Consider the following 22,978-nt stretch of genomic DNA (forward strand, 5'->3'; position numbering starts at 1 on the left):
GTTTTATTATTAATGTTTAGTGTTTTCTTAGTCATTTGTAACTGTCATGTTGTTACTTGTGGGTGGAGCACCAAGGCAAATTCCTTGTATGTGAATTCTTGGCCAATAAACTTACTTACTTACTTAAGTACCTGACCGACAAGCCCAGTAGATCAGCAGAGGTCCTGCACATTCCCCGACCATCTCCCTCACACACACCCTGGACTCACCATCCACAGGAAGGATCTGATATAGCCCAGTCCATCTTACACACCATACGCCCCACCATTGACTCCATCTACGCTTCACACTTCACACTGCCTCAGGAAACGTAAACTTAGTTTCTGCCTCACTGTTGAGTGCATTGGGCAGCAAGCGTTCGCCTTTCTGTTCCATCATGTGCGACGTCTTCCACCCTCGATAGGTTAGCGTCCCGGTCTTCCAAATCCTTCTAGAAAGTTTGCCTCCATGTGAGTTTTGGTCGGCCTCTTTTCCTTCTTCCGTCAGGTTGCCATATCATTGCTATCTGAGGTGCACGTTCTGGTGTCATCCTGCCTCAGGAAAGCAACCAACATAATCAAAGACTTGTCCCACCCCGGTCATTCCTTCTTCTCCCCGCTCCCGTCCGGCAGACGGTACAGAAGCCTGAAAACGTGCACCACCACACCCAGGAACAGCATCTTCCCCTCTGTTATCAGATTTCTGAACGGTCCTTCCATAAGCTCGGGCAGCAGTTCCCAAATGATGAGCCTCGGCAGCGGCGTGCCCTGAAGCCATTCTGTGTGTGCTACAAATGTCTTTTATTTCACATAAGGTCTGTTTCCAGTGATCAAGTCCCAATGGGACTTGATCCAGTCCCAGGAGCCAGGATGGAGACACAGCAGCAGCTCAAAGCCAGACTCAGAGGCAAGAGGGCGATCCGGGAAACCTGACCACAGGACGCTGCAGTGGGACATGGCCCCAGAGTAACGTCTGTCCTCACCTGTACGGTCTACAGCCGTCAGTCAGACCACACCTCACTGTCCCCTCTCACTCTCACCCCCCTCACTCTCTTCCCCCTCACTCTCTTAGAAACATAGAAATTAGGTGCAGGAGTAGGCCATTCGGCCCTTCGAGCCTGCACCGCCATTCAATACAGGTGCACAACCTTTTATCCGAAAGCCTTGGGACCAGACACTTGTTGGATTTCGGACATTTTCGGATTTCAGAATGGAAGATTTTTAGCGTAGATTAGGTAGGTAGCGCGGGCGGCTTGAAAAGTCTGGAGCTGCTGCCTCCTCCCGGGTGACCGGGAGAATCATTGCATAAATGTTAGTCAGTTAGTTTGGAGGGATTTTATGTGGTGGTGGTGGAGTCGGGGTGAAGGGGGAAACTTTAATTCTTAGTCCCCTACCTGGTCGGCGACTCCCAACCTCGCGGAGCTGGGGGCTCCGTTCGGCCGCGGGCGGCGCCGGTTGTAGCTCCGACCCCGGCAACTACCCCTGGCTGCGAGGCGCTCCAAATCCAGCGCGGCCCGCGGCCGGACGTCCCAGCTCCGAGAATGTCGGGAGTCGGCGGCGTCGCAGCGCTGGGATACCAGCGGGGAGCGGGCAATGCCTTACCGGGTCGCCGTGCGGCAAGCTCCGGAACGCTGTGGCCGCCGACACACAACATCGCGGAGCGTCGCTGGATTTGGAGCTGCGGAGCTGGGGGCTCCGTCCAGCCGCGGGCGGCGCCGGTTGGAGCTCCAACCCCGGCAACTCTACCCCTGGCTGCGCGGCTCCAAATCCAGCGACGCTCTGCGAATGTTGGGAGTCGGCGGCCACAGCGCTCAGGAGCTTCCCGCACGGCGACCCGGTAAGGCATTGCCCGCACCCCGCTGGTATCCCAGCGCTGCGACGCCGCCGACTCCCGACATTTGCGGAGCTGGGGCGTCAGGCCGCGGGCGGCGCTGGATTTGGAGCGCCTCGCAGCCAGGGGTAGAGTTGCCAGGGTCGGAGCTACAACCGGCGCCGCCCGCTGCCCCACCGGCCACAGCGCTGCAGAGCTTACTGCACAGCGACCCGGTAAGGCATTGACCGCTCCCCGCCTCTCCGACCAGGTAGGGGACTAAGAATTAAAGTTTACCCCTTCACCCCCCTTCACATAAAAGCCCTCCAAACTAACTGACTAACATTTAAGCAATGATTTACAGATGTTTAAGCGTCTCCCGGTCTCCAGGGAGGAGGCAGCCGCTACAGTAGTACAGACCTGGGTTGACCGTGGGTCGTTTAGGGTCAAGTTTGGCGCCAAACGCGAGCTTTGGTGCGCAGACGACATCTGGAAAAAATGGCCGGTTTTCTGAGCTTTTCGGTTTCTGGAACACCGGATAAAAGGTTGTGCACCTGTATGATCATGGCTGATCATCCAACTCAGTATCCCGTACCTGCCTTCTCTCCATACCCTATGATCCCCTTGGCCACAAGGGCACATCTAACTCCCTCTTAAATATAGCCAATGAACTGGCCTCAACTACCCTCTGTGGCAGAGAGTTCCAGAGATTCACCACTCTCTGTGTGAAAAACGTTCTCCTCATCTTGGTTTTAAAGGATTTCCCCCTTATCCTTAAGGTGTGACCCCTTGTCCTGGACTTCCCCAACATCGGGAACAATCTTCCTGCATCTAGCCTGTCCAACCCCTTAAGAATTTTGTAAGTTTCTATAAGATCCCCTCTCAATCTCCTAAATTCTAGAGAGTATAAACCAAGTCTATCCAGTCTTTCTTCTAAGACAGTCCTGACATCCCAGGAATCAGTTTGGTGAACTTTCTCTGCACTCCCTCTATGGCAATAATGTCCTTCCTCAGATTTGGAGACCAAAACTGTACGCAATACTCCAGGTGTGGTCTCACCAAGACCGTGTACAACTGCAGTAGAACCTCCCTGCTCCTATACTCAAATCCTTTTGCTATGAAAGCCAACATACCATTCGCTTTCTTTAGTGCATGCCTACCTTCAATGACTGGTGTACCATGACACCCAGGTCTCGCTGCATCTCCCCCTTTCCCAATCGGCCACCATTTAGATAATAGTCTACTTTCCCGTTTTTGCCACCAAAATGGATAACCTCACATTTATCCACATTATACTGCATCTGCCAAACATTTGCCCACTCACCCAGCCTATCCAAGTCACCTTGCAGTCTCCTAGCATCCCCCTCACAGCTAACACTGCCCCCCAGCTTAGTGTCATCTGCAAACTTGGAGCTATTGCCTTCAATTCCCTCATCCAGATCATTAATATATATTGTAAATCTGGGGTCCCCTCACTGAGCTTGCGGTACCCCACTAGTCACTGCCTGCCATTGTGAAAAGGACCCGTTTACTCCTACTCTTTTGCTCCTGTTTGCCAGCCAGTCTCTATCCACATCAATCTCCCCTTGTGCTTTCAGTTTTGTCTTTCCCCCTCACTCTCTCCCTCTCACTCTCTCTCCCTCACTCTCTTCCCTCCCACTCACTCTCTTCCCTCCCACTCTCTCCCCCTCCCACTCTCCTCTCCTTCACTCTTCCCTCCATCCTCAATCCTCAACCCTCTCTCTCTCAGCGCTGGGCGGCGGCGGCGGTGCGGCTGCGAGGAAACAGCCAATCAGGGCGCGGGCCGGGAGCCTGCGGCCAATCAAGCGCTAGCCCATGGGCGGAGGCGCGGCCAATGGCAGCGCGGACCCGGGTTGTCCGCTCCCGGCCCGTCCAATGGGGCGTCGAGCTGCTCCGCGCCAAAACGCGGCCGTCGGGGGAAAGGGGAGGTGATTGGTGGAGGGAAGTGGGAGTGTGATGGGGGAGTGTGAGAGAGGGGAGGAAGGAGGGCGAGTGAGGGAGAGGGGGATGAAGGAGAGGGGGGGGGATGAAGGAGGGGGGAATGAAGGGGGGGGGGGGAGAGAGGAGGAGGGGTGGGGGAGAGGGGGGAGTGAGAGGGGGGAGGAGAGGGGGGAGTAGTGAGGGGGGGGGAGGGGGGGGGAGGGAGAAGTGAGGGGAGGGAGAGGGGGGGGAAGTGAGGGGAGGGAGAGGGGGGGGTGAAGGGAGAGGGGGGAGGAAGTGAGGGGAGGGAGAGGGGGGGGAAGTGAGGGGAGGGAGAGGGGGGGAAGTGAGGGGAGGGAGAGGGGGGAGGAAGTGAGGGAGAGGGAGAGGGGGGGGAGTGAGGGGAGGGAGAGAGGGGGGGGAGGTGAGGGGAGGGAGGGGGGGAGGGGGGGGGGAGTGAGGGGAGGGGAGAGAGGGGGGGGGGGAGGGGAGGGGGGGGGGAAAGTGAGGGGGGGAGAGTGGGGGGAGTGAGGGGAGGGGGGGGGGGGAGGGGTGGGGAGGGGGAGTGAGGGGAGGGAGGTATATAATTAAGGGAGGGAGTCCCAGACTGTCCAACCTCTCCTTGTAACTCAAGCCTGCAAGCCCAGGTAACATCCTGGTGAATCTCTTCTGTACCTTTTCCAAATTAATAACAAGCTTCCTGTGGCTGGGCGACCAGAACTGCACACAGTGCTCCAAGCGTGGTCTCACCAAGAATTTGTACAGCTATATCATGACGGCCCAACTTTTGTACTCAATAACCCTTCCTGGTGAAGTAAGCAAGCCAAATGCCTTCTTTACCACCCAGTCCATCTGACTTAAGAGTCATAGGATTGGAAACAGGACCTTCAGCTCAACTGGCCCATGCTGACCAAGGTGCCCCATCGACACTACCGCTTCCAGTGCCTGTAAGTGATGGGCCTTACCTGCTGCTCCTCAACCTGAGGGTGGTCTGCCCCACCCTGACTCCCCAGGGTAGTCTCGGGACCCTGCGCCGTGCCTCCGCCCCGGTCCACCAGTTGTCTCCTGCGGTGTTTCATCTGCTCCAGCTCCCCCCTGGCGGCTGACTCCATCACCTAATGCGGGAGAGGAAAGGTCAAAGATCAGGGCTTTCCCCGCCCCATACAGATTCCTGTCTTGTAAAGGGTGATTTCACGAAAGGTCACTGGAGCGTAGAACCGCACCCACGTGACCGAAAATTTCAAGTGGAGGACATGTTAGACATCCGGTACATGTTAGTGGATGGGAAAACACGCACTTTCCCACCCGTTAAAAACATAGAAAACGGCCAGGTTTTGATCTGCAATTTATTGTGCCAGTCAGGGTGACTGTGAGGCACAGCTACCTAAATTTACAGTAAAAAAAAAAGATAGAAACTAAGGTAAATTAAAGAGGGAGCTGAAGGTGCCAATCCAGCGGAAGTGAACAGCAGGCATTTGCCGTGGAGATTTAAATGTCCAAAATATCGGGAATTATCGCGTTTGCTCGCTGAATTTCATCAAAAGTAAGGCATTATTGATGTAGCCCAGTCCGTCACACAGACCAGACTCACCAGCATCGACCCCATCTACAGTTCACGGGATGGCGGGACTGTCATATGCTGAGAGAATGGAGCAGCTGGGCTTGTACACTCTAGAGGCAGGAAACATGTTCCTGATGTTGGGGGAGTCCAGAACCAGGGGCCACAGTTTAAGAATAAGGAGTAAGCCATTTAGAACGGAGACGAGGAAACACTTTTTCTCACAGAGAGTTGTGAGTCTGTGGAATTCTCTGCCTCAGAGGGCGGTGGAGGCCGGTTCTCTGAATGCTTTCAAGAGAGAGCTAGATAGGGCTCTTAAAGATAGCGGAGTCTGGGATATGGGGAGAAGGCAGGAACGGGGTACTGATTGGGGATGATCAGCCATGATCACATTGAATGGCGGTGCTGGCTCGAAGGGCCGAATGGCACCTATTGTCTCTACCGCTGCGCCACCGTGCCACCCCAGGTGTGCCTCTGCCTCTGAGGGCGGTGGATTCTCTGGATGCATTCAAGAGAGTTAGAGCTCTTAAAGATAGCGGAATCAGGGGATATGGGGAGAAGGCAGGAACGGGGTACTGATCAGCCTTGATCACATTGAATGGTGGGGCTGGCTCGAAGTGCCAAATGGCCTACTCCTGCACCTATTGTCTATTCACGCTGCCTCGCGAAAGCAGCCGACATATTCTAAGACATCCCACCCCGGTTATTCCTCCTACTCCCTGCTCCCATTGGGGGAAGGTACAGAAGCTTGAAAGCGCGCACCACCAGACTCAGGAACAATTTCTTCCCTCCTGTTATCAGGCTTCCGAACGGTCCTTCTACAAGTTAAGGTGTAGTTACAATACTCAAAAAGGTGCAGTGGGCCATTTGGTCCTTCGAGCCAGCCCCACCATTCACTGTGATCAAGGCTGATCAGTACCCCGTTCCTGCCTTCTCCCCATATCCCCTGATTCCGCTATCTTTAAGAGCTCTAACTCTCTTGAAAGCATCCAGAGAATCCACCGCCCTCAGAGGCAGAGAATTTCACAGATTCACAACCCTCTGTGTGAAAATGTTTTTCCCTTATCTCCGTTCTAAAAGGCCTACCCCTTATTCTTAAACTTTCGCCCCTGGTTCTGGACTCCCCCAACATCGGGAGCATGTTTCCTGCTTCTAGCGTGTACAAACCCTTAATAATCTTATATGTTTCAATAAGATACCCTCTCATCCTTCTAAATTCCAGCGTATACAAGCCCAGCCGCTCCATTCTATCTACATATGACAGTCCCGCCATCCTGGGAATTAACCTCATGAACCTAATCTTCCAGCTTACCTCACTGTGGCTGTTGCACTTTCCTTTCTCTGCACTTTCTCAGTAACTATAGTCTGCACTCTGATATTTTTCTCTTTGCACTACCAGTTGTAATTGTGCATGGCTTTATTGTACTCATGTGTGGTGTAGAACATGGAGCAGTACAGCACAAGAACAGGCCCTTCGGCTCACAATGCCAAGACCATCCTCTGAAACACCACTATCGTATCTGCCTCCACCACCACCCCTGGCAGTACGTTCCAGGCCCCCACTGTGTAAATAGGTTCAAGTTCACGTTTATTTGTCACATGCACAATTAAGGTACAGTAAAATTTGAGTTACCATGCAACCATACAATAAAAAAAGAACACAATACACAATAGAATTTAACATAAACATCCACCACAGTGGAATCAACATTCTTCACTGTGATAGAAGGCAATAAGGTTCAGTCAATCATCCTCCTTTGTTCACCAGTGGTCGGGGCCATGACCTTTCCACAGTCGCCTCTACGGACGGTCTAATGTACAAGCCCTCTCGTCGGGATGATCGAAACTCCGACGTCGGGACGGATCGGAGTCAACACTTGGAGTTCCCGAATTGGCATCTTTCTTACTGGAGACCGCGGCTTCACGATGTTATAGGCCGCAGGCTGGCAGTCAGAGCACTTCTTGCAATCCCCGGCAAGGGATCCCAGGCTCTGCAATGGAAAGTCCACGCCCGCGGCTAGAAACTCCGCAAACCGCAGCTTCACGATGTTATAGTCTGCAGGCTGGCAGTCAGAGCACTTCTTCTGGCGATCCCCGGCAAGGGATTGCCCCTCTCCGCGATGTTAAAGTCCGGGCCGGTCTCCGAGAAAGGCCGCACCAATCCAGTTGTTAGGCCACGAGGGGGGTGAAGATGCGACAAAGAGAAAAGTCACATCTCCGTCGAGGTAAGTGACTGAAAACGGTTTCCCCCTATTCGCCCACACTTTTAGACATACTAAAAAATAAGTGGAAATGATGAACAAGCTGCTGGCGAGGATACATCTGCTTTAAACTTTGCATGGATAAATTGCCTGGTGTGAGTTGACTGGATAGCGCACTGACAACCTTTTTCACTGTATCTCAGTACACGTGACAACAATAAACCAATGCCAACGCATTCGTCTTACACACCGCCCCAGCATGTGGCCGAACCACAGAATGACCCTCACCACCTCCAACTCATTAGAAAACAAGTCCAAAGTGGTCTGCCATCCTTACCTGTAACTCCAGCGGCACCTCCTCCCACCTCAGCAGCTCCTGAATCCTCACCGCCTTCTCAAGGAATCTCCTGTTCTGCTGTTCTTGGCCATGGATCTGGTCCTGGAGGGAGAGGGACATCAAGTCAGCAGGCCAGTCAGGGATCAAAAGTCAAGATGAAAGGGTCAATCTCCAACCATAGAGAATCACAAATCGAGGGTCAACGGGAAAAAGGTCAGGAGAGCAGAGGCAACGGTCAAGTGTTTAATGATCACAGGTACTGACAATCTTCCTGATATAGTAGTGGCCAGAGGATCTGGGGTGACGGAGGAACTGAAGGAAATCCACATTAGGCAGGAAATGGTGTTGGGTAGACTGATGGGACTGAAGGCTGATAAATCCCCGGGGCCTGATGGTCTGCATCCCAGGGTACTTACGGAAGTGGATCTAGAAATCGTGGACGCATTGGTGATCATTTTCCAATGTTCTATAGATTCAGGATCAGTTCCTGTGGATTGGAGGGTAGCTAATGTTATCCCACTTTTTAAGAAAGGCGGGAGAGAGAAAACGGAATTATAGACCAGTTAGCCTGACATCGGTGGTGGGAAAGATGCTGGAGTCAATTATAAAAGATGAAATAGCCGCACATTTGGATACCAGTAATAGGATCGGTCCGAGTCAGCATGGATTTACGAAGGGGAAATCATGATTGACTAATCTTCTGGAATTTTTTGAGGATGTAACTAGGAAAATGGACAAGGGAGAGCCAGTGGATGTAGTGTACCTGGACTTTCAGAAAGCATTAGTAAAGGCCCCACATAGTAGATTAGTGGGCAAAATGAGGGCACATGGTATTGGGGGTAGAGTGCTGACATGGATAGAGAAGTGGTTGGCAGGAAACAAAGAGTAGGGATTAACGAGTCCCTTTCAGAATGGCAGGCAGTGACTAGTGGGGTACCGCAAGGATCGGTGCTGGCACCTCAGCTATTTACAATATACATCAGTGATTTGGATGAAGGGATTCAAAGAAACATAAGCAAATTTACAGATAACGCAAAGCTGGGTGGCAGTGTGAACTGTGAGGAGAATGCTATGAGGATGCAGGGTGACTTGAACAGGTTGGGAGAATGGGCAAATGCATGGCAGATGAAGTTTAATGTGGATAAATGTTAGGTTATCCACTTTGGTATAAAAAACAGGAAGAGAGATTACTATCTAAATGGTGTCAAGTTGGGAAAAGGGGAAGTACAACGGGTTCTGGGGGTCCTTGTTCATCGGTCTATGAAAGTAAGCATGCAGGTACAGCAGGCAGTGAAGAAAGCGAATGGCATGTTGGCCTTTATAACAAGAAGAGTCGAGTATAGGAGCAAAGAGGTCCTCCTGCAATTGTACAGGGCCCTAGTGAGACCACACCTGGAGTATTGTGTGCAGTTTTGTTCCCTTAATTTGAGGAAGGACATTCTTGCTATTCAGGGAGTGCAGTGAAGGTTGACAAGGTTAATTCCCAGGATGGCGGGGCTGTCATATGCTGAGAGAATGAAGTGGCTGGGCTTGTACAGAGTTTTTTTTTTCACAGAGTTGTGAGTGTGGAATTCTCTGCTTCAGAGGGCAGTGGAGGCCGGTTCGCTGGATACTTTCAAGAGAGAGCTAGATAGGGCTATCTAGGCGAGTCAGGGATATGGGGAGAAGGCAGGAACGGGGTACTGATTGAGGATGATCAGGCATGATCACATTGAGTGGTGGTGCTGGCTCGAAGGGCCGAATGTCCGAATCCTGCACCTATTGTCTATTGTCAACAGAGCAATGAGATTCTTACTTGCTTCAGCTTAACAACGCCACAAACATAATCACACACATAAATATATAACAAGCAATAATGCAATAAATTAATAATCTTAACACTAGGCAGCCATAATAGTCTAAAACTGAACTCCGTGGTGCAACCAAAGACAGTCCACAGAAGATCACAGTTGCTGAGGTTGGTGTCGTGCAGTGTTGCTGGGAAGAAGCTGTGCTTGAACCTGGAGGTCACGGTTTTCAGACTCCTGTACCTTCTTCCCGATGGTAGCAGCAAGATGAGAGCCTGGCCAGGGTAGTGTGGGTCTCTGATGATGCCAGCTGCCTTTTTGAGGTAGCATCTGTAGATCCCTTCGATAGTGGGGATGTCAGTACCTGTGATGGACCAGGCAGTGTCCACCCTATCTGTAATCTTCCTTCAGAAGATCATAAGCCATAGGAGCAGAATTAAGCTCATCCTGTCTGCTCCACCACTCAATCATTGCTGATCTCGCCCTCTCAACCTCATTATCCTGCTTTCACCCCATAACCCCTTACACCCGTACTGGATATGTAGAGAATGGAGGGATATGTATAACATATATAACATGCAGACAGATAACAGTTGGTTTTAGCATCATGTTCAACACATACATCGTGGGCTGACCAGCTTGTTCTTGCACTCTTATGTTCCAACACTGTTCAGTCCACAGTTAGAGCGCTGTGCACAGTTCTCTCCACCCTGCTCGACGACTCATTGAACTTGAGTCCAAGAGGGCAGGGGAGTGTGACGACTCTTTGCGTGCTGGTCCAAGCGCATCTAATAACACCTCTTACTTCCACTCTATTAAATCTCCATTCTGAGTCGGTCATTGTGCCTCTTGCACTTTTTTGCTCCACACTTTCTCTGTAACTTTCACGCTATAACGTAACACTACACGAATGCTGCTCTCTGATAGTTTTCTCTTTACACTACCTGTTGTACTTGTGTAAGGCTTGACTGTACTCATGCGTGGTGTGATTTGACCAGAGTTTCACTGTATCTTAGTACATGTGACAATAATGAACCAATACTGGTTGAATGGACAAATGGGGGTTTACAATGGAATGTTGTGGTCATGAGGAAAGATTGGGTGGGTGGGGATGGGCACAGAGCGGAGACCGTGAGAAACTATTGCGGTATTGTGTACAGAGGAGGATGCAAAGAGGGTTCCTGAGGATAGACACAAAATGTTGGAGTAACTCAGCGGGACAGGCAGCATCTCTGGAGTGAAGGAATGGGGGACGTTTCGGGTCGAGACCTGAAACATCACCCATTCCTTCTCTCCAGAGATGCTGCCTGTCCTGCTGAGTTACTCCAGCATTTTGTGTCTATCTTCGATTTAAACCAACATCTGCAGTTCCTTCCTACAGGTTTCCTGAGGGTATGGATGAGCTGAGAGAGGGGAGAAGCTGACGTATGTAATCTATCCTGGTGAGTGATGTCATCCATTTATAGTCAATGCCCATCTAAGCTAGTTCCATTTTCCCACATTTGGCCCACATTCCTCTAATCCTTTCCTATCTATGCACCTGTCCAAATGTCTTTTAAATGTAGCTATAGTACCTTCCTCAACTACCTCCTCTGGCAGCTCGCTCCATACACCCACTGTGTGAAAAAGTTGCCCCTCAGGTTCTTATTAAATCTTGTCTCCCTCACCTTAAACCAATAATAATTATAATAATACATTTTATTTATGGGCACCTTTCAAGAGTCTCAAGGACACCTTACAAAAATTTAGCAAGTAGAGGAAAAACATGTAAGCGGAATGAAATAAATAGTAGAGACATGACTAGTACACAAATTAAAGACAGAATTCAATTCAAAACACAATATGAGGCAATTCAAGCACAGATGAAAAGGGAGGGGGACGTGGGGCTAAGGATAGGCAGAGGTGAAGAGATGGGTCTTGAGGCGGGACTGGAGGATGGTGAGGGACACGGAATTGCGGATCAGTTGGGGGAGGGAGTTCCAGAGCCTGGGAGCTGCCCTGGAGAAGGCTCTGTCCCCAAAACTGCAGAGGTTGGACTTGTGGATGGAGAGGAGACCGGCTGATGTGGATCTGAGGGATCGTGAGGGTTGGTAGGGGGAGAGGAGGTCAGTGAGATATGGGGGGGCCAGATGGTGGAGGGCTTTGTAGGTGAGGACCAGGATTTTGTAGGTGATCCGGTGCGAGATGGGAAGCCAGTGAAGTTGTTTGAGGACTGGAGTGATGTGATGCCAGGATTTGGTGTGGTTCTCTGGTTCTTGATTCCCCTGATCTAGGTAAAAGACTGTACATTCACCCTATCAATTCCCCTCATGATTTTATACACCTCTATAAGATCACCCTCATCCTCCTGCACTCCCAAGGAATAAAGTCTGTGGTGGTAAGGCCTACAGCTCACTTGAATGAATGGATGAATGAATAAGTTTATTGGCCAAGTATTCACATACAAGGAATTTGCCTTGTTGCTCCACCCACAAGTGACAACATGACCTACAGTGATAGTTAGGAATGACACATAAAAAATTAAACATTAATAATAAAACATTATCGATTAAACATGTGAATTAAATAAAATACCAGAGCAAAACGAGGATACAGATTTCTGGTTATTGAGTAGAGCTACTACTCGTGGAAAAAAGCTGTTTTAATGTCTGGCTGTGGCAGCATTGACAGCCAGAAGTCGCCTTCCAGAGGGAAGTGATTCAAAGAGTTTGTGGCCAGGGTGAGAGAGGTCAGAGATGATCTTGCCCGCTCGCTTCCTGACCCTTGCAGTGTACAGTTCGTCAATGGAGGGAAGGTTGACCTGTTACAGTAATGGCTGCTTCATCTGACATGGACAAGCAAATCAAATAGTGTTTCTGTCGTACTGTCGCACAGCACAGAAACGGGCATCTCAGCCCGACTTAATCATGCCCCATCTACACTGGTCCCATCTGCCCGCGTTTGGCCCATATCCCTCGAAACCTTTCTTATCCATGTACCTGCCTAATGCCATTTAAACATTGTTATTGCGCCCACCTCAACTACCTCCTCTGGCATCCACTTCAAACATCTATGATTAAACTTGCATGGCTGGTTCAGGCAGGTATGTTCTTGGTCTTGCTTTTTGTATAGAGAGAGCTCCCTCTCTCCCACATTCTCACTGTCTCTTCCTGACATCTCTTGTTCCCGTGCTTGCTCCCTCTCTCTCTGTCACCGTCTGTTGCTCTCTCAGTCACCTTGGTGCATCTTTGTGCAAGTGAGGATCTCACTGATCCGTTTCAGTACATATGACAATAAAACACTTTTGACAACCTCACTTTGTCTTTCTCTCTCACCCACCCTCTCCTTTCCCCTCTTTCTCGCTCCTTCCTCTCTCTCCTCCTTCTTTCTCCCATTCTTCTCCCTGAGCCCTCTTTCTGTCTCTACACTTTTGTTGTTCTCGTGACTGCCCCTTTCACCCTCTCTCTCTCTCTGCCACTCTCTCATTTCTCTCGCCCTCATTGCCCAGTGCCTCTGGTGCTGACAAATCACGGACTTACAGAGGGGTTCGGATCGGAGAGTTGCGGGGATGTTTTTCCAGCTCCTGCCCTCTGTGTGAATCGGGTGCTGACTGTCCCTGTCCTATCCTTCCACCAGCACCCACATGTGCGGTTTGCCCAGCCAGGTAGACACCTTCACTCCACACTGTTCTGTCGACCATGAGGTGTCCGAGCAGACTCCAGCTTGTTTGACGGTGAGCAAAGTGAAACTAAACTGTGTGTCGGGTGTGTGTGGGAGAGCAGACTGTTCCTCAGTCCCTCTCTCACTCAAACACGCGCTGGATATTTGCAAGTAGCAACAAGAAGACTGGTGAATGAAGGCAGCTTAACTCTTTGAGTGTTTAATGTGTCCCGTGTACAGTGAAAACTCCACCCCCAACCTTGACAGTTCTGTGTTTGATGAATTCCAAAGACATCTAGTGAAGGAGCGCTGCACTGTGGGCGGGGGGTGGTGAGGGAGCGCCGCACTGGGAGGGAAAGGTGGGGGGGTGGGCAGGCATTGGGGGGCGTTGATCTCTCACCTCCAGCACCGCCCCCTCCCCCAGAGGCACTAATCTCCGTCTCGCCGCCCATCCGCTACAGCCACACTCGCGTAGCTCGTCCCACAGACGCAGGGCTTGCTGCAGGCTGCAGCCATAACTCTGCAACCATTCCGTCACCTGTCGGGGAACATGGGATTAGCACGAAACACCACCATGGGGCATTGACACGGAACACTGACACAGGGCAAGAACGTGCACATACCATGCACATGGGTAGTGCATGTCACACACACGTCGTGCACATATGAGACACGCATACGGGTTGCACACATGTCACTTGCACACATGGATTGTGCATGTGTCACACACATGTCACTCGCAAATGGATCTGCGCATGGAACATGGACACAGGTCACACGCACACATTACACACATGTGGATCGTGCTCTCATTTCCCCCCCCCCCCACCCCTGCCTGAACCAGACACTCCAGCCCCTGCGGTCCCCGGGCCCAACTCACCCCAACGCTCACCTCAGCCCCCCCCCCACCACACCCCAGGGGTCGTCCCTGGGCCTTTGGGTGTCCAGCCCCAGTAACTGAGCGGGTCAGGCAGCATCTGTGGAGAACATGGATAAGTGACGTTTCACAGAGTGCTGGACTAACTCAGCGGGTCAGGCAGCATCCTCACCTTAAATGTCACCTATTCATGTTCTCCATAGATGCTGCCTGACCCACTGACTTACTCCATCACTTTATCTTTCGTAGTAAACCTGCACCTGCTATTCTTCCAACCCCTGACACTTGAATTTCAGGCACATTGCTGGTGTCTTCCACTGTGAAGAGGAGCAAAGTGTAATGGAGATGTATGGGGCAAGTTGATTTTACACAAAGGCAAATGGGTGCCTGGAACATGCTGCCAGAGATATGTTTGAAGATACAGCAGGCCCTTCGGCCCACTGAGTCCACGTTGACTATCGATCACCCGTTCACACTAGTTCTGTGTTATCCCACGTTCTCATCCACTCACTACACAGTCGGGGCAATTTACAGAGGGCCAATTAACCTACAAACCCACACATCTTTGGGATGTGGGAGGAAACCCTCGCGGTCACAGGGAGAACATGCAAACTCCACACTGACAGCGCCCGAGGTCACTTACATCGAGCCAGCGGTCCACCAGCTCATCTACCTCCCGCTGGAATGGCAAGCTTCCAGTGTCCACAAACGGTCTCAGCTCCGAGTGCAGATGTTGACAGATTTTCCTCAATCCATCCAGCTGTTCCTGCTTGGTGCCAAACTCACACTTCACCTCCTCGATCTGAGGCAGCAAAAGAGGAGATTCTTCAGCCCATCAGCCTGTGCCAGCCTACTCTGGGGCACTTACAATGGAGGGTAGACACAGTATTGAGGGAGCGCCGCACTGTGGGAGGGGCAGGGGTGAGGGAGTGCCACACTGGGGGGGCGGGGGGGGTGAGGGAGTGCCACACTGGGGGGGTGGGGGGTGAGGGAGCGCCACACTGGGGGGGGGGGGGGGGGGGAGGGGCCACACTGTGGTGAGGGGGGGTGAGCGCCGCACTGTGGGGGGGGGGGGGGCATTGTTTCCGCGCTATCTGCCTACGAGGGTAGTTGTGAAATATCTAATGAAGCAATGGTGGGATTTAGGAGCGTCGATCAGCATCTATCCCTTTTCACCCCAGAGATACTCAGAGAGATCCATCATACTGAAACAATATCTCAGCTTCCCACACAGGTTTCCATGCCACCACACACACTTACCTCAGTCAGCAGCTGCCCAAGCCTTTCTTTCCCCATGTACGAGGCATGTTGTTGAATCAGACGCTCGCCTTTCCCAATGGTGGACCTTAGATCCTTCTTGTGGCTTTGAAACTCCCTGAGGAAGGCCATGATCACAAAGCACTGGTCCTTCCTGCAGACAAAAGGCAGCGGCATTGACAAAAGCTCCCGTTCAACAAAGGTTTACAACTGTAATTGTTTTAATTCTCAGTAACATCTATTAAAGAAGTTACAGGTTCGATCCGAACATCCGGCATTGAGTGTGTGTGGAGTTTGCACGTTCTCTGTGTGCCCCCCACAGCCTTGTATCAATCCCACCATCATCCCAATGCTACAGAAGGTCCACGGACCATGCCATCGCCTTAGCCCTACACTCATCCCTGGAACTCCTGGATAAGAGGGACACGCCAGACTCCTATTCATAGACTACAGCTCTGCCTTTTATACTATCCAAGCTTATCACCTAACTCGTGAGACTTGGTGTCAGCACTCATCTCTACAACTGGATCCTCGAATTCCTGACCAACCGACCACAATCATTGAGAGTAGGGGACAAATCATCCTCTACGATAATCCTCAAATCGGGGGCTCCGCAAGGCTGCGTTCTCAGCCCCCTTCTTTACTCTTTGTACACCCATGACTGTGCAGCCAAGTGCAAATCTAATTACATTTTCAAATTTGCAGACGACACCATCATTTTAGGCCGGATATCAAATAATGATGAGACGGAGTACAGGAAGGAGATCGAGAACCTCGTGTCCTGGTATGTTGTCAACTACCTTTCTCAACGTCAGCAACAAAAAGGAGAGAGTGATGGACTTCAGGAAGTGAAGCGGTACACATACCCCAGTTTGCATTGACAGTGCCGAAGTAGAGATGGTTGAAAACATCAAATTCCTCGGAGTCAATATCACCAACAACTTCTGGACCATCCATATTGAAGCAACGACCAAGAAAACACACCAACGCCTCTACTTCCTTAGAATGGTTAAGAAGTTTGGCATGTCCCCTACAACTCTCACCATAGAAATCATTTTATCAGGATGCATCACAGCTCGGTTTGTGAACTACTCCATCCAAGACCACAAGAAACTGCAGTGAGCTGTGGACGCAGCTGTCGTGACAATTTCAGCTAAAATGTGAAACTGAGTTATCAGCGAAATTAGCAGCCATACATTCCGGGTTCTACGAAAACAAGTTGATCTCAGTGCATGGGAAAGGCAGGCGTTGGCGAACAGAGCACAGCAATGTGTGAGTAGATGTTCCCTAACAATGTCTGGGTGATCTGAGCAAAACAACAGCAATAGTTGGGTCGACCACACGCGCCCCCGGGGGCAGTGGCGCGGTCTGCTCTGATAAAAAATGCCATAAAGATTGGTGATGGGCGCGCATTCGGTGAGAGAACCGCAGCCTTGGACCGTGTTGCCGACGGTGTCAGGTGATCTTGAACATAACACCCTGCGGCGTGCTCTGCTGTGTACTCGGGGTTTGTGAGTACATTGGGGGATATTCGGGGATACATGAGTAAATGCCTTACTTGGTAGTGTAATCATTACTGAGTGAATCAAAACTCTTATCTGAATCCAGTGATTTATCGAACACAACAGCAGCCCAGACCATCACACAAACCAACCTCCCTTCTATTGACTCCATTTATACCTCAAGCTGCCTCGGCAAGGGTAGCAGCTTCATCAAGGACAAGTCGCACCCTGGCCACTCCCCTCTCCCATCAGGCAAAGGGTACAGACGTGTGAAAACACACGCCACCAGACTCCGACAGTTTCTTCCTATCTGTTATCAGGCAACTGAATCATCCTGCCACGCCAGGTTAACCTGCCTGGGCTTGCGGGAAATATGGCCAGCGCGATGAAGCAGCGCTGGTATCCCATCAGTCTAGGCATGGCTGTAGTTAACCCGGTGAGACAGGCAGTTGAGCTGCATTTAACGCTGGATTGAGCCTCCGAAGCCTCGCGCGTGTGTGTGAGTGCGCATGCGCGGCCGGCAAAACGTTGTGTCCCCCGTCCCCTCCATGTTTTGATAGTGAGTTCCGCTCTTGCCTTGTACTAAACGTTATTCCCTTATCATGTATCTATACACTGTAAATAGCTCGATTGTAATCATGTATTGTCTCTGCTGACTGGACATCACGCAACAAAAGCTGTTCACAACCTGGCAAACTAAACTGTAAACCCACTGCCCCACAGCCCTATATCAACCGCTCACTGATTCACAACCCTGTATCAATCCCACACTGATCCACAACCCTGTATCAACGCCACACTGATCCTGTGGTTACCCGTCTGGCCTGGGGATCGGTAAAGCGTGAGGTTTGTCCGGCACCACTCACCGGTCCTGGATCTCTCCGGCAGTCACTCCCCACATCTCCTCCGCCTTCCGCAGCCTCTCCTGAGCTTCTCTGGCCAAACTCGAGCCCAGCAGCCTGTCAGCTTGCTCCCGCAATCCCTGCAGCTCCTTTGCCTCCCGCTGTACATTCAGCTCCAACTCCACCAGGGAGCCCAGCCTGGGATTAGAGTGGCACAGTTAGAGCACACAGCCTCACATCAATGTAACAATCAGCGGCCACAGAGCTCAGCCTGGGATTAGAGTGGCACAGTTAGAGCACACAGCCTCACATCAATGTAACAATCAGTGGCCGCTGAACCCAGCCTGGGGTTAGAGTGGCACAGTTAGAGCACACAGCCTCACATCAATGTAACAATCAGTGGCCACAGAGCCCAGCCTGGGATTAGAGTGGCACAGTTAGAGCACACAGCCTCACATCAATGTAACAATCAGTGGCCGCTGAACCCAGCCTGGGGTTAGAGTGGCACAGTTAGAGCACACAATTTCACACATGCATCACAATCAGTGGCCACAGAGGGCAGTGCGGGAGAGTTGCTGCTGTACAGCACCAGGGACCCGGGTTTGAACCTGACTAGGGATGCTGTCTGTGTGGGATTTGTACGTTCTCCCCGTGACCTCTGTGGGCTTTCTCTGGGTGCTTTGGTTTCCTCCCACACTCCAAAGACGTACAGGTGTGTAGGTCAATTGGCTTGGTATTAATAAATTGTCCTTAGTGTGTGTAACATAGTGCTAGAGTACGGAGATTGTTGGTCGGTGTGGACTCGGTGGGCCGAAGGACCTGTTTCCATGCTTTATCTCTAATTTAAACCTACATTTGATGCTGACTACAGGTGCTGTTTGTGTGGAGTTTGTACGTTCTCACTGTGACCGCGTGGGTTTCCTCCGGGTGCTCCGGTTTCCTCCCACATCCCAAAGACGTGCGGGTTTGTAGGTTAATTGTCCCCTGTAACTTGTCTCTAGTGTGCAGGATGGTGCTAGTGTGTAGGGGATGATCGCTGATCAGCAAGATTGAAGTGCCTGTTTCCGCTCTCTATCTCTAAACAATAAACTGAAGCGACCATGACAATAATAAACCTAGACCTGGTGTTGACCGGGTGGGATTACCCGGTTTAAAACAAGGCAACCTGGACCTACCTGGCCTGTACTGCGGGCAGCGTGGCTTCAGTTAGCGGCACGGCGCCAGCCCTCTCTCCAATGTCCCGCAGTGACCCCACCAGTCTGCTCTGCCTTGCGAGCAGCTCCTCCTGCACCATGCGCTCCTGCTGCCCGCCCTGCAGCCCCGCATCCTCTGCCGCGCAGCCTAGCGGCTCCACCAGATCCCAGCACGAGAGGGCATGTCCAGACCGCCCATCTGCCTGAATGCCGGTCGTCTCCAACGCCTTTTTCAGCTGCGACAGTGCTTCCTCCTCCAGGGCTGCTGACCGGCTGTGATAAACCAACCATTATTACACACGGGAGAGGGCTGAGAATACGCCTCCATTTAATAAGGGTTGCAGGGAAAAGCTGGGAACTACAGGCCAGTGCGCTGCAAACAGTGAGGTGGTTACTGGAGAGGATTCTGACAGATAAGACATTAATGCATTTGGATAGACAGGTGTCGCAGTGGTAGAGTTGGTGACTTACAGCGCCAGAGACCTGGGTTCTGACTATGGGTGCTGTCTGTACTGAGTTTGTACTTTCACCCCGTGACCTGCGTGGGTTTTCTCTGGGTGCTCCAGTTTCCTCCCACACTCCAAAGATGTACAGGTTTGTAAGCTAATTGGCTTGGTGTAATTGTAAATTGTCCCTTGTGTGTGTAGGATAGTGTTAGTGGGTCAGGATCGCTGGTCGGCACGGACTCAGTAAGCTGCAGGGCCTGTTTCCGCTCTGTATCTCTAAACTGAACTAAAAATGAGGGATAGATTGCGAGGTTCTGTACATGAGAGACCGTGTCTTATACATCTGATTGAGTTCTCTGAAAATGTGACCAAAAAGGTTCATGAGGACAGAGCTGCAGATGGTGTCTATATGAACTTCAGCGAGGCATTTCACATGGTGGCTGCTCTGGAGGGTTAGATCGCATGGGACCCAGGGAGAGATAGCCGAATGGATAGAGAATTGGCTCCATGCAGAGGGTGATGGTGGAAGGTTGCTTCTCGTACTGAAGGCCAGTGACTAGTGGCGGGCCTCATGGATCAGTGCTAGACATGTGTTTGTGGTTTATATCAATGATTTGGATGAGAATGTACAAGGCTTGAATAGTAAGTTTACTGATGGTGGTATAGATTGCGAAGATGGTTGTCAAAAATCACAACAGGTTCTTAATCAGTTGGGCAAGTGGACTGAGGAATGGCTAATGGAGTTTAATGCCTCAAAAGTCAAACCTTCAGTGAATTGCAGGGCCCTGGGGAGTGTTGTAGAGCAGAGGGAACGAGGAATACAGGGACATTGTTTTGTTAAAAGTGGCTTCACAGGTAGTAGATATGGAACATGTTGCCAGAGGAGGTAGTTGAGGCAGGGACATGGATAGGAAAGGTGGGCCAAATATGGGCCAAGCATGTACAAATGGGACCAGCGTAGATGGAGCATTTTGGTCGGAATGGACGTTGGGCCGAAGGGCCTGTTTCCGTGCTGTACAACTATCTAATTGAAGGTAACTTTTGTCAGGAATACAGCTGTGGAGGCTGGGGATAGAACATGGCCTTCGGTATTTAATTCCCATGGGCTATCTGGGGCAAGACCAGGGGTAGGAATGCTGCTCCTGTGGCTGGTGTACATGGCCAGTGGAAGGGGAGGGGTGGTACCTGTGTTGGGGAGCTCCCTCTAACAGCTCCAGCTCCTCCCTCGCGGAGTGCTCCACGTCTGGATCTGTCCCCGCCTTCTCCGGACCTCCCATGGTCTCCGTGCTGGGCAGTGAGAGGCCAGGGGTCACCTCGGCCCAGGCAGCCTGAGGACAAGCATGGGGAGAGAACGTGAGACAGGGGAGAGAGAGACCATTCATACCCACAGGCCTGACAACTCCCCTGGCACCCTCTCTCCCCAAACTCCCCTCACACCCACTCCCCACAACCCACCCAAACACTCCCTCTCCCCACCATCGACTCCATCTACACTTAACGCTGCATCGGGAAAGCAGCCGACATAATCAAAGACTTGTCCCACCCCGGTCATTCCTTCTTCTCCCCGCTCCTGTCTGGCAGAAGGTTCAGAAGCTTGAAAGCGTGCACCACCAGACTCAGGAACAGCTTCTTCCCCTCTGTTATCAGGCTTCTGAACGATCCCAGGGGAATTGTGAACCAGAGGACAGGTTTAAGGTGAGGGGGGAAAGATTTAATAGGAACCTGAGGGACATTTTTTTTTTGCACAGAGAGTGAGTGGGTGGGTGAGTGTATGGAACGAGCTGCCAGAGGAGGTACTATAACAATATTGTAACACATTTGGACAGGTACATGGATAGGAAAGGTTTTGAGGGATATGGGCCAAATGCAGGCAGATGGGACATGTTGGTCGGCATGGATGTTGGGCCGAAGGGGCTGATTCTGTGCTGTGTGACTCTAAGGGGAAAGCCCGTTACCTGTTCTGCCGTCACCGCTGGTGTTCCGGAATCATCTCTGGCAGGGTGATGGGTCACGTGGCCGGTGTCGGGGGACTCCCTCGGTGGTTGGGAACATTCCGGAGTGGGCCGGCTCCGTGGCACAAGGCCCACACTCTGGGCTGGGCGTTCCCCACCGAGCTCCTCACTGCTACCATCCATCACCTCCATCCCCATCTCTGAGGCCGGAATCACTGCCCGCTGCGGGATAATGTCCAGTTCCATGTCCCTCCGGTACAGGCTCGCTGTGCCGGGAATTAAGTGTCTGGCCCCTTGGTGGCCCTGACCCGTGGTGGTTGCCCACAGGGATGGTGGTGTCTCACCAATGTTGTGTTCAACCCCATCATTGCCCTGACCCTTGGTCTCCTTCCATGGATCTGATGATGTCTCACCAACGTCTCTGATGTCTTGGTGGCCTTGATCTGTGGTGGCCTTCCATGGGTCAGGTGGTATCTTACCAACATTATCTCCAACCCCTTTGTTGCCGGGACTCATGGTGGCCTTCCATGTGTCTGGTAGTATCTCATCAACATGGCTTCTGACACCTTTGTTGCCCTGACCCATGCTGGCCTTGCATGGGTCCGTTGGTATCTCATCAACATGGCTTCTGACACCTTTGTTGCCCTGACCCATGGTTGGTGCCCACAGGTCTGGTAATTTCTCACCAATATTGTCTCCAACTTCATCGTTGCCCTGACCCACGTAGGCCAAGTGTGGGTCTGGTGATTTCTCATCAACATTGTCTACAACTTCTTCATTGTCCTGACAAGTGGTGGCCTTCCATGGGTCTGCTGGAGTCTCACCAATGTCGTCTCTGACCCCTTGGTTACCCTGACAAATGGTGGTTGTCCACAAGCCTGGTAGAACCTCACCAGAAGCCTCTCCCACCTGCTCCTGCTGAATCTCAGGGATGTTTGCTGGCGGTGCAGACCTCCCGCCAGGCCACCCATATTCCGGCACAGAGCTCCATGCCAGCGGGTGCCTGCCCTCTCCCTGGTCACTCTCCCCTCCGTCCTCACTGCCGGGCCCTAGGGGTGGCCCCTGATCCTCCCGGTGTCGCTCGGGAGCCAGGCTGTGACTCTGCCATGGCCTGAGTGGACCGGCCAGGGAGATCCCTACCCCCTGCTCCTGGGACTCCTCACGGGCAGTCTCTCCTGGGTAGACCCGCTCGGTGGGGGTCAGAGCCTCCGGCCCCTGCCCCGCTCCCAGTCCCTCCATCTCCCTCGTCACTGACGCCTTGGCTGGCCGACTGACTCTCCCCCCCGCCTCTCCCAAACGCACGTTCACGGGGAGATCGTGCCAACCCCCTGGGACCTCAATGTCACCCCCCCTGGCCAGCTGCCCCTCCGCCCACCCCACCGCTCTGCGAGCCTCTCCCACCGCCAGAGCTGCCTCCTGCCGCAACTCTTGCCGTCTTTCACCAGCGGAGATGGTGGTAATGTCTTCACGCTGATCTCCTGCCGCCTCTGCTCCCCACTGCCCCTCACTGGAGACCCCGGGTGTCCCCGCACCATCCTCTCCTGCTGGAGGAGAGAGGACCATCTCCTGGCCCGGGTATCTCCTGTCCTGTGACATCTGCTCTGGAGGTGCCCTCGCCACAGGCAGAAGCTCCCTCCAGCCTGAGCTCTCCGGTGAGG

At 52.1% G+C, this 22,978-nt stretch overlaps 1 protein-coding gene across 1 annotated transcript in view; it reads right to left on the reverse strand.

Moving 5' to 3' along the window:
• Positions 1-22,978, reverse strand: part of LOC129700594 (uncharacterized) — a 107,831-nt gene that overhangs the window by 65,123 nt on the left and 19,730 nt on the right. The window contains exons 11-19 of the mRNA XM_055641212.1: positions 21,324-22,978; positions 20,554-20,696; positions 18,905-19,195; positions 17,754-17,927; positions 15,389-15,539; positions 14,772-14,930; positions 13,652-13,789; positions 7,826-7,927; positions 4,695-4,844 (exon numbers count right to left, since the gene is read on the reverse strand). The exon at positions 21,324-22,978 is cut by the window's right edge and continues 413 nt beyond it. Of these exons, the coding sequence (XP_055497187.1) occupies positions 4,695-4,844; positions 7,826-7,927; positions 13,652-13,789; positions 14,772-14,930; positions 15,389-15,539; positions 17,754-17,927; positions 18,905-19,195; positions 20,554-20,696; positions 21,324-22,978 (2,963 nt within the window). The remainder of the gene's footprint in view (positions 1-4,694; positions 4,845-7,825; positions 7,928-13,651; positions 13,790-14,771; positions 14,931-15,388; positions 15,540-17,753; positions 17,928-18,904; positions 19,196-20,553; positions 20,697-21,323) is intronic.

Source organism: Leucoraja erinacea, chromosome 9, assembly GCF_028641065.1.
Source record: "Leucoraja erinacea ecotype New England chromosome 9, Leri_hhj_1, whole genome shotgun sequence".
NCBI classification, from domain to species: domain Eukaryota; kingdom Metazoa; phylum Chordata; class Chondrichthyes; order Rajiformes; family Rajidae; genus Leucoraja; species Leucoraja erinaceus.